Here is an 18,020-nt window from a genome sequence, read left to right as displayed (position 1 = left end):
AGATAAAAAAGAGTTGTTTTTTAAAACTCGTTTATTTTTAAAAAGTTTACAATTTTTTAAAGATTATTGTTTTTAAACATACTCATTCTGTAATTTTAATTATAAACTTTGAGAGACATATCCCTGTAATGCTATAAAGCGGGCCAGGGTATGTGCATTTGCACCTTAAAATAAATAATTGAATTGAATCCTTTTTAGGTTTGAACTATTTCTGGGGCCTCACAGAGCTGCTTGTGACCAGGCAGTGGAGTGGTGTAACACCTCATTCACTAACAAAAACATTCTTATTTTTCCTGATAGTACTTTCACATTGATACCGATATAACGGAAAACTACTCACCGCATTGCTACCAATATCCAAAAGAGCCCTGGCAACACAACCAACAAATACTTCCTTAACTAAATCCATTCTCATTCAGGCATTCCCAGCAAATGAGAGAGCAGAATCTTTTTCCAAGGAGGCAGCCAGAGACTATAATCTCCCCACAGAATACAATCAAATCTCAATCAAAACCCTGAAGAATTTACTCTGGAAGGATGCTGTTCAGAGCTGGCAGAGAGTGTTGAATGAAAACCTTGACTTCATTACACACCACTTTTTCCCAATATCAAGGAAATCTTCAGTAGCAGATAGATCAGGTTCAAACATCAAATGATGTAGTTCACAGGAAATTTAATTCTTACCTCCATAGGTTCTCTCATAGTAACAATAATCTGTGCCTAATCTGTACTGTTGCAGATGGAAGTCTGTATTACATTTTCAAGTTTCTAATTACAGGAGCAGAAAGACACCAAATTAAGACAGCAATTCTGCATAAAGGAGAGACATGGCCATGTACAGTACTTGTGGAGATCTGACAACTGATCAGAAACTCTTTGAGTTTCTCTTACACCTGATAAGAAAATACTTCCAGCAACACCCATTACTTAACCCTCTATAGATTGTACAATTACAGGATAAGTGCTCCAACTCTTTTCAGCATGTAATCAACATGTCTAAATCACTATGTTACTGTGAAAGACCAAAATTAGAGAATATCAATATTCTCTGGTGAATGTTGACACACAAAATATGTCAGTGAAAGACCAAATATTTGGTTATATTATTATACATTTGAACAATCACTGGTGTATGTCAACAAGCACAGATAAGCTTTGATGGAGGTCAAAACGACACCCGAGAAGCCAATGTCGACAGAGAGACGACAGTCTGTCGCCAAATTCTTTATGGGTAGCAGGAAGTAGGACAAGGTCGTACCTCTTTTCCCGGCAATGATTTGGTGGAAACTGCCCACTTTGTCACTGGATGGTATTTTTGTTCTTTTGATCCCATGAGGTGGGGATCAGTTTGTCAGCTTTATACCTGTAATCAGTTCATAATTTGTAAAGATTCCATAGATGAGATTTCTTCTCAAGAAATATTGCTGAAAGAAGCAGCTGCAGCTAATTCGAAAAGTGGAGGGCAAGGCTATACACACTGTCATTGCAAAAAGAAATGTTCCACAAATAAATGCAGTTGTAAAAGCAAGGGACTCTTGTGTCATTCAATTTCATTCATTCAATTCAAAGTGCCATAACAGTTTAAGTTGTTGCAATAAATAAGATTGTATAACGTTAAACTTACACATAAATTACGTGATTATTATTATATCATTTTCTTTAATGATTTAGAATGTACTGTTTGTTTTAGGTTCAACAGTTTATTTACATGTGCTGTTACTTAAGCTTTCTCCTATTTTGACATTAAAAAGTTACGTTTTTGTCTTAACGTAATAAAAATATTTTTATTCAACATTCACCAACAGTGCATGCTAAAAATTGACATTTGCCAGTGTACGTGAGAAATAATGATATTTAGCAAATATTTCATACATACACGAAATGACTGTGTGAATGCTGACATTCACCAAAGAATGTTGACATTTGCCAGATATCGGTCATTCACAGTAACATATGTTATACATACTTTAGATTCATATTCTTTCTCTGTTGTGATTTGTTTATTTTCCCCCCTTTTCTCTCCACACAAAATGCTGTGGAACTGAATGTAAATATGTTTTTCAGAAATTTCAGTTTCCAAAAGCCTGACTGTGCTCTGCAGTGTGAGGTCATATATGTATGTTTTTGTTTACGTTAATAAAATTATGAACGAATGCCTCCTTCAGGTCAAACAAGCCTTCAAAAAGGCAATTCAATCCATCAATTGATGGATAAATTATAAAACACTGAGCACTCTTCTCAGGACTGTTTGCAGTGAAAGCAGGCAATATTGGTAGTAGTTCTGTGCATCCCTTTTTTCAATCTTTTATTTTCTTTGGACATCACTCCCAGATTGAAGATACCTATATAGTCATCATATACAATGGAACTTCTATCATTTATCCAGTCTCTCAGGCTGAGATTGCCAGAGGCAGATCAGGACCTATGTCCCCAACCAAGGAAAGTTGACCACCATCGGTGGAAAGATGAATGCCTTTTTCCACACCTCTGACCTCGTCTGTAATTCATATAATTCACTCAAACTCCCCAGGCCAGGAAGGGATCAGTGCCTCACTTATCAAACACCTCCCCAGAGGGCCACAATCAGATTTGGGACATGGAAAGAGCCTATTATCTGGAAAATGCCATGATTATATCCAATTTGAAAACCAAAGGGCTCCACAGCTCTCAGTCATACTGTCTTATCTCATTTACATCTATAGTTGCCAAAACTTTTGAAAGACTGATCTTAAAAAGCCTTCAAACCCACTTTTCCAGGACATCAATTCCATACCAACCTCTTTGTCACCACATTGTGGCAGTAAGATTAAGAAGACATTGGAACTATGTTGAGCACATAAGACGGAGTTTGTCAACAGGGCCTCATGGAGAAACTGGCTGCCTTGGGATTGGTGAAAAAAACTGAGTGTATTGGTTGATTGATTGGTGATTGTAAACCTGGCTTACTGATGTCATCACCAACTGCACATTTTAGGTTGACTGGAGAGGTCAGATATCACATCATCACACTTCAGCCAGGGGTTCCCCAGGGTAGTGTCTTGATCCCCTTTCTTTTTTAACTATTACTTGGCAGATTTATAGATTTTTACCCCAGAATATCACAGGGATCCTGTATGCTAATGATCTGTTCCTCAAAGCCAGCTATCATCAATCTACACACCAGTTCCAGTGGCAATCTGGGCACAGATTGCCCTGGAAATTTCAAGCATTGGGCAGCCACTTGGGGCCTGATCTTCCTGGTACAGAAAAAATGCATAAATTAAGTTTTCTCCCTGACAGAGTCACCCCCCCTGCACTGTCCTTACAATCAGAAGACATCCCCTAACCAGCTTCTGGATCCTGGGTCCACTTCCATTAGTCCTTCACTTGAATAACACACAGGATGTTCCTGAGGACCAAATTGGCCTGGGTGGGATTCTTCATGAAGTTCTTTGCATCATCATTAAATGGGACAAGGACCAAGTACCTGCTTTACACCATGCTAAGCCCAATGGTGGAATTCAAGGTGCCACTCCTGGTGGATGTTCCCAGTCTTCTTTGCCAGATAGATCCAATGCTCAATGCAGCCTTGCAGATGGCAATTAATCTCCACTCCATACCACTTATCTCCCTTTACTCTGAAGCTGAATACCGGTACATGTCACTCCACAACCAGATGCAGATCCATGCCACAAAATTCCTTCTCAACTACCTTTTTTGAGGGCACTTCAGCCCACTTCACCACTTAATCCAGCATCACCAGGGCTCACCTACTACAGGTATGAGAGCATCAGCAGCCCTTCATTTCATGGGTTTTGGTGTTTCTCTGAAACATTGACATTGAAATGTCCCAAATCTGCTGTGAAGGCTCAATTCCACCTCTTTCTTCTTTAATAGAGAGCTTGATCCAGATAGATGTGATACTAACAGGTGGACAAATTCCCCACACATTCTGGCAATCCAGTTTCATGATATCATTGAAAGGAAATGGTCTAACTGGCTCATCAAAACTGATGCTATGAAATTACTGATCTGCAAAAAAATGAAATTGTCATTCAAACTTTGATCACGCTTTATCGATGACTGTGACACTTATGCCCATTCTATTACATTTTCATTTCATTTTTCTTTATTGCATCTTAAGTTTTAAAAATTTCCCTTTTTAATTTTCTTTTATTCTAAAATTTTGTTTTTCCATTTTATTCTTTATGAACAATGATGTCAAAGTCCGGTTTCACTAACTCAATACTTATATAACTTGTTTTCTCGATGGTTTAACTTAATAAATTTTATATTTCCTTTTTTTTTTTTTTTTTTCACTATTTCTGGGGAGTCTCATGATATTTTCATCAAATTATTTTAGAACTCTTTGTATCACATAATTTTATTTTATTATTGAGTTGTTGCAGATGAAATTGTTGTCTTTTTATTTTGACTTTAAAGGTTTATTAAATGAATTTAATACACACATTTTAATCAAATTTGTCCCCACCAACTCAAGTAAACTTCTCTCAATTCAATATATGTGCATTAATGCCAAGTTGATAAAAATCAGGAGAATGAAAGGCCAAAAAGCTGTTGAATGCAGTGCCCTCTTTCTTGAAGAGTTTCCCTTCCAAAAAACTATCAAGATGTTAAAAAAAAAAAAATGGTAATCTGTTGGCAAAAGGTCTGGAAAATAACATGTGTGAGGAAAAATGTTGCAATTCAATTTTGTCAATTTTTTTATGGTTTGCTTTGGAACATGTAATCTTATATTGTTATGCAACTGCACTGTACACCATATCTATTCACCATACTGGCTTCTGAAAATGCAGTTTATCATACATTTTTTCAATTTCTTGATGACATATCTCATCATTAATCATTTCACCTTGTTGGAGAAATGAAAAATGGATCATGCCTCCATACAGACACCATAACATTGCACAGATGATAGCTCAATTTCAGTGCTTCTTTATATCTAACCTCTGCACAGAACATGAATGATTGTCATAGAAGATTCATTTCTCATTGCAAATTATAATACAAGGCAGTGTACATTTATTTTTGTTCCAGATAATCAGAGAATAGCAGACCTTCAAGTGACATACATTGTCTTTCTTGATGAATTTGTGTGATATCCACTTGTCAAGCTTCTTGATTTTCCCCAAGGCCTTTATATGTCAGGAATGAACATTAACCTTAAACAAAGAATTACAATGGTGGAAATTTAAATTTTGAAAAACAGCAATTTCATTTGCAACAACCCAATAAAATACTCCAAAAAACATTAAATGTAACCTTACCATCCATTTCCAAAAAGTTTCCTCTCCTTCTTTCCAATGAATATATGCCACTAGAATTTTTGTTTCCTTTTCCAACTGTTCAATAAACTGTAAAGAAAACATTTATATATGAATAAGTATTTAATACTTGTTTTCTTATTTTTATTTAACAATATAAACATTAGAGTTTATTGATGCTGATAAAAAATATAAAAATAATAGTAAATTAATAATTAATTATTATAATATAAAAATTAATTAGCATCTAAGATGATAAACATTTTAAAAATGTCCCTGTAACAATATTGATTAAATCATACAATCATTACATTTTGTAAGTCATAATGTAAACTGATTGAAGACAGAACTTTTTGAATTAGAATAGAATTATTAAGAAAATATTCTCATAACATTCTGTTTAGAATATTGCATAAAAATTTTCAAAAAGGATGTTTCAATCCAAAAACGCCTAAAATGTTTTGATTTTAATAAACTCAACTCTTTTATTAAAATATTTTATTATATTTATAGTTTATATTTAGTTTATTAAAAAAAAACTAAATATAAAATATGAAAAATAATATAGTGTAAAATAATATAATACAGTTACTTCAACAATTTCTGACTTCAACAATTACTATAACTTTTGTTATGATGATTCTATGAAAAAAAATTAGACAAAAGTTCAGAATAATAGAATATTTTAAGTTTTTCTCTAAAATAAATAACAGTTAAAGTTTCTCGCCATTATTTTTAGAATAATAAAAGTTGGAGAAAAGAACTGTAATTTTATGCAAATAATGCAGAATGACACATAATCCATACTGGCATGTCATATATCCCATCAAAAACTACTAAAACAAAACTAAAATCTTTACATAACCCTTACCACCACATGTCCTACATCTCCCAAAAGTTGCTGATTTGTATTTTGGATGGTATTGTCACAAACATTCCATTTCCCCAACTCTTTGATTTTATTTACATTAGCAATTCATTGTAGTTGTAATTATTTATACATGAAACATAAAAATATTGTATTTGAGACAGAAACACCTAAACTGAATTATATCAAAAATACAAAGTGAACACTGAATGATGAAATTTTTTAATTGTTTCACTTCATTGCTGTTTTTTTAATAAAATATTATCAGTAAAATACATAACAATAAATAGAAAATTGATCTTGAAAAAAATGAAATAGGAAAAGATTTTAATGTTGAAAATGTACAGTATACTTGATGTTTAAACAGTCACCTGTGTTGAGGTGAGTCTAGGATGGCAATGAAGCTAATTAATTGGTCTGGAAATGAAGATCAAATAAAGATCAGGATAGTATAATTGACAAAGAATTTGCATGGTAAGCAGGTGTAATGGGTTTGAGTCCCACTCCAGATCAATCTTTTCTTCCATAATACAGTAGACTGCCGTATAACATGATGAAAATTTTGCTACTAGAACTCATACAGCATGATAAACAGTCCCGTATAACGTGTAAGAGAAATTTAACATTTTCACAGTTTTAGATTTTTTGTTTAGAAAAGCAAAAATATACACTTACCAGTTGTTTATTATGAACATAAAGCAAATTAATGCAATTTTTATATTTTACTGATATATATGCTTGACTACAATTATATCTTCAATTTCTATATTTTCTCTATTATCCAACAGTATGAAATACTTATGTTATGGGTTTAAAAAAATGAATTTTTATTTATATTTTTTGTAATTAGATCTGTAAAAGTAAAAAGACAAAAACTAAACTTATCAAATATCAACTCACAATAAATAATTTCAACTTTCACTTATTGACATCAGATTTGTTAAACTTCACAGAATCATATTATTTTTCAACTTCAGGGTAGTAAAACTTCGTTTATTTTCTCCGGCAAAAGTAATAGACTCTGCCGGTCCCCACTGTGAACAACAACAAAGTGCTGATCATTTTATTACTTTGCTTTCAAAAACTATATTTCTCTGTCAGTAGTGAATTAACCCTTTATTTATATCTTCTAAATTCACATCTCACTAGCAATATGCAATAACAGTTAAAATTTAGAGACATGTTTGAACTTGCATAAATTGGTCCAATAATGTATGTCCCCTATAATGTGATTTCCTACAATGCAGAACGTATCCCCACATTGTACAGGAGTCTACTATATTCTAATTTAATTCTAATTATTAAATTTAATACAAGATGACAACTTAAGAAATTCAGTTCATAATTTCTTAACTGAGTAAGTAAACAGAAAACAAAAATCTATTGTATAGGTTTGTTCTTGATCAAATAAACAGCATATACAGTGAAACCTTGGTTTTCGTTGACTTCGGTTATCGTTGGTTTCAATTTCGTCCATTTTTTTCGTGAAAAATTTGTCTCGGTTTTCGTCAGTTGTCTCGGATTTCGTTGGTGTACCCATGCAACCTTGCCGAAATCAGAAAGCGACTCACATTTTCCTCTGCAGTATGGCATTGTTTCTCGTTGTGCAAGCATTAACCCGCACTTCTAGCAAAACAATTGATTGCTTTCATTTCCTGTTTGTTGTGGTGGCTCTTATCTCATTAGGATTGATCGAATCCGGACCAATAGTGATCATTCCATACAATCCGTTGGATTTGAATGAGCGGCGGACTTGACAGAGAGCTACAGACGAGCGGGGATGCTGATTGGAGGACCGCTGGCCACCAGCACGCATATATAAGGACAGTTTAGGCAGGAAAATTGAAGCAGCTTTCATCTTGTTAAAGAGAAGGCATTGTCTTGCCAACGACAGGGTGCAATTCCCAAAAGTGTTTTTTTAACAAAATTATATGTAATACGAACAATTAGCAATCATTGGCACTTTGGTTTTTGTTGCAATTTTTTGCACATCAAGTTTAGTAAGTTGACTCTGTTAGCTCCATCATGGGCCCAAAGAAAGTTTCCAGAGCCAGCAGGCCTTTGAAGAAGGTGAGGAACATGATTGAATTGAAAAAGGAAATCATAGAAAAATATGAGAGTGGCATTAAGATTGCTGAAATCAGCCGCATGTACAGAGAAGTCTCCATCCACAATAAGTTCCATTGTGTTGAAAAAGGAAGCGATAAAGGAGGCTAATGTAGCGAAAGGAGTAAATGTACTGACAAAACAAAGATCTCAAACAATTGAAAATGTTGAACAGTTATTATTAATTTGGATCAAACAAAAACAGTTAGATGGCGATTCTGTTTCGGAGACAATGTCGAATAGCATTTAACAATAATTTCAATCATTGATTCCAATACTCCTCACAGTCTTTCATGCGCAAAGAAGAGTCTTCAAAAAGATAAATACCATGTTAAATGTTCATTTATTTATTATATTAGTCTTATATATTCATTTTATGTTCATTTCTTATTGTTTTTAGTATTAAACACTATATTCATTCTGTAAAAAATGTGTTTTTGGTGTGTATTTTGGAGTCTCTAGAACGAATTAATCAGATTTACATTGATTCTTATGGAAAAATTTGTCTCGGTTTTGGATTTCATTGATTATTTTTGGAAGAATTATCGACGAAAATCGAGGTATCACTGTAGTATTTCATGCATGCCTATCTGAAAATTAAATCAGATACTGTTTCATTTTCTCTATATAATGAAATTTAATCATATTAAATTAGTGCCTCCTGTAAATTTATTTACTGTTATGGAATTTTTAATACAAATATCATACCTTTTCATGAAGATTTACATTTGTAATCACTATACTCTCTAACATACTTAAATGGGAATAACTAGAAGCCAGACTTTTCTCAAGAGTTACTTTATGTATCTAAAAAGAAAATTTATAAATGATTAAATAAGTTCATCAGTAATTATAAAGTAAAATGAAGATATATGATATATATTTATAATTCATACTACTTTTTAAAATTATATCTATGTAAGGCTCCCAAAGTGGCCAGAATCACAAGGATAGAAAAATTAAATTTTTTCTTGTATAAAAGAAAAAATTTAAAATAATTAAATATTGTAAAAAATAAACCAACAAAAAAAGGGAGGAAAACAAAATAGAAAATTTTATGTTCATAAAAGGACACGTTGGTGGAAATTTCTAAGAAAGACATACTTCTCAGGTTAAAACAAAAGAATAATGTAACATCTTCCAAAGGGATCTTTCAAAAATCAAACATCTTCCATAGGGATCGAGTTGGCAGCCGGTGTTGATTCTTCCTGCGATCTGGGTTCTGATCTTGTTACATTTCATAACAAGTGAAGACCAATCAGAAAGCGAAGGTGAGTTGGAAATGACCTATCGGAATGTTTGGTCTGGGATCTGGAAAAAACTTATAAAATGGGCATTTTCAAGGATGCGGGGAGCTTCTCCCTGTCTTCCTATTGTGTGGCACCATACACTGAAAAGGAAATTGCCTCTGCATATCTGTATCAAACTGGTTTGCACCTCGACCTCATGACGGACTTTCTCCTTCCACTGCCCTGGGACCTGTGACCTTCCAAAAGGGATCCAAAAGAATAGTTCCAGTGGGATTTCCAGTTTCTTCCCTCAAAGGGTGCTTTGAGGGAAGAAACAAATTAGAAGACCTGACTTCACCTACTGTCAACTGTTGTAGCTGTTCTTCTTCTAAGCATATTCTTAAGCATATTCTTTTGGTTATAATAAACCAGGTAACTATTTGTAACTGTGGAGTTTGTCTCTATGCAAAATGACTTTGGAATGACTTGGACATTCAGACGTCACATGCAGTTCGGTGACCTCACATCTATTACTGAATTTATTAGATGAAATCATGCAAGAAGGATGAGAATGCTACCACATTTGTACTACCTATGCTAAATTACTGTATTTCCTCAATTAAAACCCTAGGATTCAAATAAACTTTGATCTTTGAATAAACCCTGGGGAATAAGGGCTGTTAAAAATAAACCCAAGGTTGAAAGCATGAAAAACTTGAAGTATTGCAAAGTATAGGATAATGTAGTTTAGAGTGACAGGTAAGAAATTCACCTAAAATTCTACATCTTTATGTTATCTAGAGTCAAACAGTACTTCCTATCCCAAGGTTCATGAGAACATTTTTGGAAATAAAATTATAAATTTTGTTGAATATTGAGCTTGAGAAAGTCATTATTGAGTTTTTAAATCAAGAGCTTATCAACTGAAGGGCAAATAGGAAAACTCAAATTGGAGACAGTAAACTTGAATCAGAAAATGGTAGTCAAGATCCTAATTCCATCATCATCAAAACTGACACAACAACCAAATCAGAAGTTGCTGAACAGATTAACTATGAAAACAGTAATTATTTCATATAGCATAACCCATAAATACAAGAAATAAAAGATTTTGATAGTTCTGAAAATTAAGAATTAAGGTATTTCTTTCAAGTTTTACCCTTGTTGCAAGGTAAATCCTGGGACTTCAAACAAATTCCCTGGGTTTAATCAAAAAAATACAGTATGAAGATCTGAATCAGATTCAAAACAAGATCAACTACAGTAGAAAACTAGCATTTTCATATATGACAATCTGACCATAGTATTGTTAGGTTTTTATAAAAACAACTCTTCTTAAACAGTTAACAAAGATTATTTTAAATATATAAATAGTAATTAAAGAATAAAATACCAAGAACAATTATACAACAGAAACTATACAGATAAAAACATCATTAGATTGTTCAGGCCTAAAATCAAATGTCCTCTCTAAATTGAATATTTTATATATTGTTTCAAATGTCTTGGTTTGAATCTATTATAAAAATAACTGTATGCCCCTACAACATTATCCCCACCTCAATAACCATATGTCTTGGGTAGTTTTCCTGTGAAGGGTGCAACAACGAGGGCGCCCCTCAACAGCGAGAAGAGGAATTAGTGGAGTCACGCAACCAGAGAGTTGTTGGACCATTGTCCCATCATGTCTCTACCGATGTCTCGCCATTAACCGTGTATCCGTTCCCGAACAAACAATAAAGTTCATAGTTAATAGTCTCAACCCTTTCAGTGTTATTGTGCATACAATTGGTACTGTGACCAGGATTGTGAGACTCGACAAAGATCAAGAACTTTCCCATCTTAACTTGAACATTACTGCTCATACCTTCCAACCTGAAATTTGGACAGAACTGATGCCGACAGGTATGAAATTTACTTGTTACCACCGTTATCTGCTCCGTTGTCATCCCACTAATTGCTACATACCTTCACCGTTATATCGCCACATGCGTTCATCCGCCATATTGCCCCCTCTTCTCCATTGTTGGCAGAACTGATTTCATTACCCAACCATCATCATCGACTGAAATATGACCGGATATTTATCATTATCAGAAACTGTTTACTTTTTAATGCTTCGAGATGTGTAAATATTGATTTCCAAATAAAATAATAAATCTGAAATAAATATACTCCAAATAATATAAGTAAAATAATATTTTATTAATGATTTCATAAATAAAAAGGAACTTTTTCCTGCAGATGAATAAAAACCAACATCGTTGCAAAGTTGTTAACCTTTGGGAAGCGTGTGAAAATCTTTCTCACAAGCAATTACGTGTTGTACTTTTTACAACACTTCGAATATTTTAATTTATTTGGTAAATTTTATATGTAAATATGAATTTACATTTTCGATTACTTTTTTAGTCTCTCAATTAATGCACAATTATAATCGGCATAAGAGAAGATTAAAAAATGGATATTTCACAAGCAAAGTAATCACACATTTTATGAAAATAACACTTACTATATGGAATAATTATACTTGTAGTCAATTTAAACATACATTTATGGGAAGATGTATATGTGATTTAACGTTAACAATATGCTATGAAATCATTAAAGTAATTTTATTAAACTCAAGTTTATGAAATTATTTAAAGATAAATCAAGTAAAAAAATATTTTTGTAAACGAGAACTCCATAACCCGATTGTTAATTAAAACCAAATAATCTGCCAAATTATTGGGCTATAACCAGGATAACTAAATGGTCAGAAACGAAATCTTTTTTAGTGGTAGGAGGTTACGCTATCATCTCGTGTTAATTTTAATAATTATATATTTTGAATTTAAAAGCGGCAGTAGTGTTGTCAGCTTGAGAGATTAATCCCTCTGCGTAATGTGTTTTCCCCTGCAAAAAGACTTTAGATTTTGATTTTCTTAGAAAACAGCCAAAACTGCGGGATGCTTAGAATACTTATTTTTAAACTCTGTAGAAGAAAATGCAATTCGGATAAGGTAGATTTTGGCGAATAATGAAAATATGGCATGAGTACATAACTTTACTCAACACTGGCTTTTGAATTTGTAATGAGAGGGATTTTTTAAGTGCATAAAAGATTTTTTTAAATACGTTAAATAAATTTTTGTTTCCTATAACCTAAAGACACTGAGCCGGCAGTTGCAATTTGAGTCTGCTCAGGGCCGCGTATTTTCTTCTAAAAAGTTCTATTCCGATAGTCCGATAATTCGGCAATTCGTTTGGCTTTAAAATTATTTTTGGTTTGTCCCACATCTTAATTAAGCACGTGAAAATGACCAAAAAAGTGAGAAAAGTGAGAAAATGACCTGAAAAGTGAGAAAAGTGAGAAAATGACCTGAAAAGTGAGAAAAGTGAGGATACTTCAGAAAAGTGAGTACAAGTGAGAAAAGTGAGCGACTCCGAGGCCTGCAATAACCATATGTCTTGGGCAGTTTTCCTGTGAAGGGTGCAACAACGAGGGCGCCCCTCAACAGCGAGAAGAGGAATTAGTGGAGTCACGCGACCAGAGAGTTGTTGGACCATTGTCCCATCATGTCTCTACCGATGTCTCGCCATTAACCGTGTATCCGTTCCCGAACAAACAATAAAGTTCATAGTTCATAGTCTCAACCCTTTCAGTGTTATTGTGCATACAATTGGTACTGTGACCAGGATTGTGAGACTCGACAAAGATCAAGAACTTTCCCATCTTAACTTGAACATTACTGCTCATACCTTCCAACCCGAAATTTGGACAGAACTGATGCCGACAGGTATGAAATTTACTTGTTACCACCGTTATCTGCTCCGTTGTCATCCCACTAATTGCTACATACCTTCACCGTTATATCGCCACATGCGTTCATCCGCCATATTGCCCCCTCTTCTCCATTGTTGGCAGAACTGATTTCATTACCCAACCATCATCATCGACTGAAATATGACCGAGACATCTCCAACCAGAATGAATTCAAATTCCAACAAGGAATTGAGCAAGCTCCAATGCCACCACAATACCATAAGAACGTCAAGTCAGAAATGGCATTGATCTTGCTGATCATCTTTGTTACAAAGATGAACGGCAAGATCAATGCCATTTCTGACTTGACGTCATTTGATGAAATCAAACTGTCCCGCAATTAAAGATATTAGATGAAACCAGTCACGATAAACTCGAGAACGTGGAATACGAAACCAATGCCGCTGCCTGTGGAGAGGAAAGAATCTACCAGACTTGCTGTGATTAGAGTCAGACGAGTTCTTGACCATAGGAATGCTACATCCGACCTCACTCCTGCAAGCCCCATCAGTCCTGACTCCCCTTCCTTTACCAGTCAACCACAGGCAGCAACTCGCATTAGATTGCCCATCTTGGTTCTTGAATTGTTTGAAGGTGAGATCGCTAAATGGCAATGCTTCTGGAAACAGTTTACAGCAGCCATTGATGAGGATTCTAACATACCGGACATTGAGAAGCATGTCTTTCTTTGGGGATATCTTTGAGGAGAGGCTAAGCGCCTAGTAGATGGCATCGTCACAACTGCAGGAACATTTGCTGAGACTAAGACATGACTATTGAAGAAATACAGAGATAAGAACCATATAATTCAGTCACACATTGACTACCTAGAGAGTCTACAACCTTTGATCCGTCCTACAGCCACTGAATTGAACGACCTCTTCGTTGAGTGCAATAAGAGAATGCATGCCCCAAAAGCCCTGGGAGAGCCCATCAGCCTCTACGGACACATCCTAACACAAAAATCCTTCAGGCCTTTCCAGATTCCTTGTGTGAACGATGGCTCATCATGCCTGTCATAAGGGCACTAGTGAATCTGACCTGGAACAATTGCTGAAGTTTCTGGGAGATGAAATAGACGATATCATTACTGCCGCTACAATCCGTGGACCACGTGATCAGTTTCTCACGAAAGAAGAACCCCAAACTACGGCAGCTGCTCTAGCAGTCCGGACAAGGAATAACTCTACGGGAAGAAACACCAAAGGAAGAGGATCTTTCCATCCTCCATGTGCCTTCTGCAACAGCTTCCACCACTTCAGTTCTGACTGCACACTTATAACAAATCTGAGAGAACGTGCAGGGAAATTGCGTGACACTAACTGCTGTTTTCTGCACTTAGGCCAAAATCATACTGCTCGCAACTGCCCCTGATGAGGAAAACTAACATGTTGACGATGTGGCCGCAATCATCATATCTCGATATGCGAGGGAAATCCAACTTAGACCAATATGATGGTTACAGCTAACAGACCAATACAACAAACAACCCTACTTACAACATCTGCTCCAGTTTTTGCTCCCTCAACCATTAGTACATCTCATGCCACAAAATACAATCATGATGATGCAATATTAAAGCTGAAGGAAAATGTGAAAAATTTAGAAATTCAGCTCACTGAGAAGAATAGAGATAGTAGAACAAGCAAAGGCCATATTGAAAGCTGGAGAAACATTTTCCCAAAATAGTTTAGAAAACATAAAAAAGAACTGGAAGAAACTCATCTCATTAATAGGAAGGAGACAGCAGAAATAAAATCATCCGGTGCTCAAAACATAAGCGCTCATTCGGAACTAAAGAATAAACTCCCTCGCAAGATTTCAGAGATTGCCCACTACCCTGCTCACCATGGCATCACTTGGGTCTTCAATGTTGAGAAGGTGGCTTGGTGGGGAGGATGGTGAGAGAGAATGGTGGTGAGCATGAAGAGATGCCTCCACAAGATACTGGGGAAAAGCCAAGTAAATGCAGAAGAGATGTCTACCATACTCATCGGAGTAGAAGCCGCCCTCAACAGCAGGCCCCTGGTACACAACTATGACACGGAAGAGCCAGAGACCCTCACACTTCTTGATAGGGAAAAGAGTTAACCTTCCAGAGCCTAACAACCATCCCCCACTTCATGACCTCGTGAAACAGTGGCGTCACCAACAGCTTCTGGAGACGATGGTAGAAAGAATATCTGCTTGACTTACAAAGCTTTCATCATGTTTGCAGTGTCAGGAAGAAATTGCCACCACCCTGTGAAGGAGCTCTTGTTCTTCTAAAAGAGGACTCACTGCCTAGACAGATGTGCCCCCGGCCACAGCGATCAATGAGGATGCAAACTACGCTGCGAGCCACCCCAGTCTTACAGGTTCTTGGAGCCGCTCGCTCATACCGACAGAGATCTCTATCAGGACTCTGTCCTTCACTCCCTCATGGACTCCTGGTCGAATGCTCTTAGGCTCAAGGGGAGGAACCACCTCTGTCCGTTTGCTCTTTGGTCGTATCACCTGGCATCATCGCGAAACACGGAATCGCTTCTGGCCAGGTTATGGACCGACACGGCCCCGCTGTACTCCTTCCTCTACTCTCACAACCTCCGTTCCTCTCCAGACTGTCCGCACTGCGGTGTGGAGGAGACCTCCACTCATTATTGGCTGGAATGCCCAGCGTACGAGACCCGAAGGAACCTGGGCCGCACTCTGTCCCTCGATCTAACCTGGGACCTCGACCAACTATACTGGCCAAGTGCAGCAACCAAACCGCGCAACCACATCCTCTCCCTGAAGTGCTTTATTCAGAGATCTGGTCGTTTCGTCTAGCCGCCAGGCAGCGCCCATCGGAGGAGAAGCCGACAATCGGCCATAGCCTCCATATGAACCGGGGGAAAGAAGAAGAAGAAGAAGAAGAAGACAGATATGTAGGACAGCCATAATCGAAGAGCTGATTGTCTGCCATGATGGTTGCGTGCAGACATGCTGTCTGAGGCTCCCAGATCAGAAGCACATCAGCTGCCCCATCCAATTGGTCCTCCCACTAGAAGCAGAGGACCAAGGTGAAGAGGATGTGAGGGATGCGATTACGAGGGTGCCTCTCAATAGCGAAAAGAGGAATTAGTGGAATCGTGTGTTATGATCCTGATATACCTGGGTATACAGGGTACACGGTTGGGAAACAGGCGATACAATAAAAAAGAAAAACAAAGGACTTTACACTTTCTCATACAGTGAGGTCTTAACAAAGGTTTATTTCTGGACACTACAGGCTTATGGGTAACAAAAATTTATATACACACAAACTCGAAAACCTTAATAAAACATTCTCACATGTGTCCCTTTGTAGTTATAAAAAAAATATGTACCCAATTCGTACAGATGTCTTCAGGCAGGCCTTGGATGAAAATGGATTTCCTTTCACATTCAAAATGGTCTCCAATCTCTCTTCCTATCGTACACGACGATCTCCGACGAATCCAGTCCGAAGGTCAACAAAAAGTCCCGTCTCCAGTCAAGCACTTCCCTTTTATACCATTGTTGACGTCATAGCTCGTATACGTCAACTTTCACATAACCAATAAGAGACCCGTGAGGTTACATATAAAGTGAACTCCCGACACAAACAAAAACGGACGTGAATAATAATACAAAATTTACAACCCGACAAAAAAAAAAAAGTCTAACATCCATAATGCAGGGGAAAAACAGTTATATTAAGTGATGGATCACTACAGTGCAACCGGAGAGTTGTTGGACCATTGTCCCATCATGTCTCTACCTGTCTTGCCACTAACCGTGTACCCATTCCTAAATGAACAATAAAGTTCATAGTTCATAGTCTCAACCCTTTCTGTGTTATTGCGCATAGTCACAACATTTCCTAAATAAAGAGCCAGGTGATCAATATGCACAACCCTAGGTTTTGCTGAAAGAGTTCTTTGAATTTGGAACACTACATTGTTCAGTCACTTGACAATGATATAGGATCCTTCTCATCAAGTCTAAAGCTTTGGAAATAAATTTTTCCATCTCATCAGATTCCATAATCAGACTATCATTTACTTAAAATATATGACCAGTTGATATAGTATCATATATGGTTTTCATTTTGTTAGTTGCAATGTTAATCCTATCTCTGGCAAAGCAATAAACATCTTCCAGTTCATACCTGCAATTCTTGCAAATACTCTTCAGGTTGTAGAGATGCATCATGCAGAATGTTGAAGAGTACTGTATGATACATGGTAGTCAAAGATCTCTCCCAAATATTATCTGAGATGAAATGAATCTTGTAGTTTCAGGAATAACACTGCAATAAGCTAACAAAGGTAGAACTTGGTCCTAATTCTGTTGATTATGATTGATTACAAACAATGAGAAGTGATTCATGACAGTATGGTTGAACCTCTCTACTTAGTGATGTAACGAATAGTATATTCGTCCTCAACCAAATACCGAATATTCGGCTAGGAGCGTGGCCGAATATCGAATATTTGGCCAGGAGCGTGGTCGAATGGCCGAATATTCGGCCAAACTATTCGGCTTGATTAACGCACGTACGAAAATTGGCGCGCAAACCGCATTATGGCAATGATCGGGCACCGTGCTCTCTATTGGCCCGCTGTCACTACAATTTTTTCTTCCATTAGGTCTAAATTATTTAAATTAATAAATTAAATTATAATTATTAAACTTAATATGAGATGGAGCCTAACGTCTACTTCTAGTACCAAATTGGTTTATAATTTATGTAATAGCCGTAA

General features: G+C 36.2%; 1 protein-coding gene across 1 annotated transcript in view; it reads right to left on the bottom strand.

Annotated features, from left to right (window-relative positions):
• LOC136981822 (tubulin epsilon and delta complex protein 1-like) overlaps positions 1 to 18,020 on the bottom strand; it is a 32,472-nt gene that overhangs the window by 5,444 nt on the left and 9,008 nt on the right. Inside the window, exons 5-6 of the mRNA XM_067278191.1 lie at positions 8,947 to 9,045; positions 5,268 to 5,354 (exon numbers count right to left, since the gene is read on the bottom strand). Coding sequence (XP_067134292.1) covers positions 5,268 to 5,354; positions 8,947 to 9,045 — 186 coding nt within the window. The remainder of the gene's footprint in view (positions 1 to 5,267; positions 5,355 to 8,946; positions 9,046 to 18,020) is intronic.

This window comes from Centruroides vittatus, unplaced genomic scaffold (assembly GCF_030686945.1).
Source record: "Centruroides vittatus isolate TY-2023 unplaced genomic scaffold, ASM3068694v2 contig_796, whole genome shotgun sequence".
NCBI classification, from domain to species: Eukaryota; Metazoa; Arthropoda; class Arachnida; order Scorpiones; family Buthidae; genus Centruroides; species Centruroides vittatus.
This window is presented reverse-complemented; position numbering and strand designations above follow the sequence as displayed.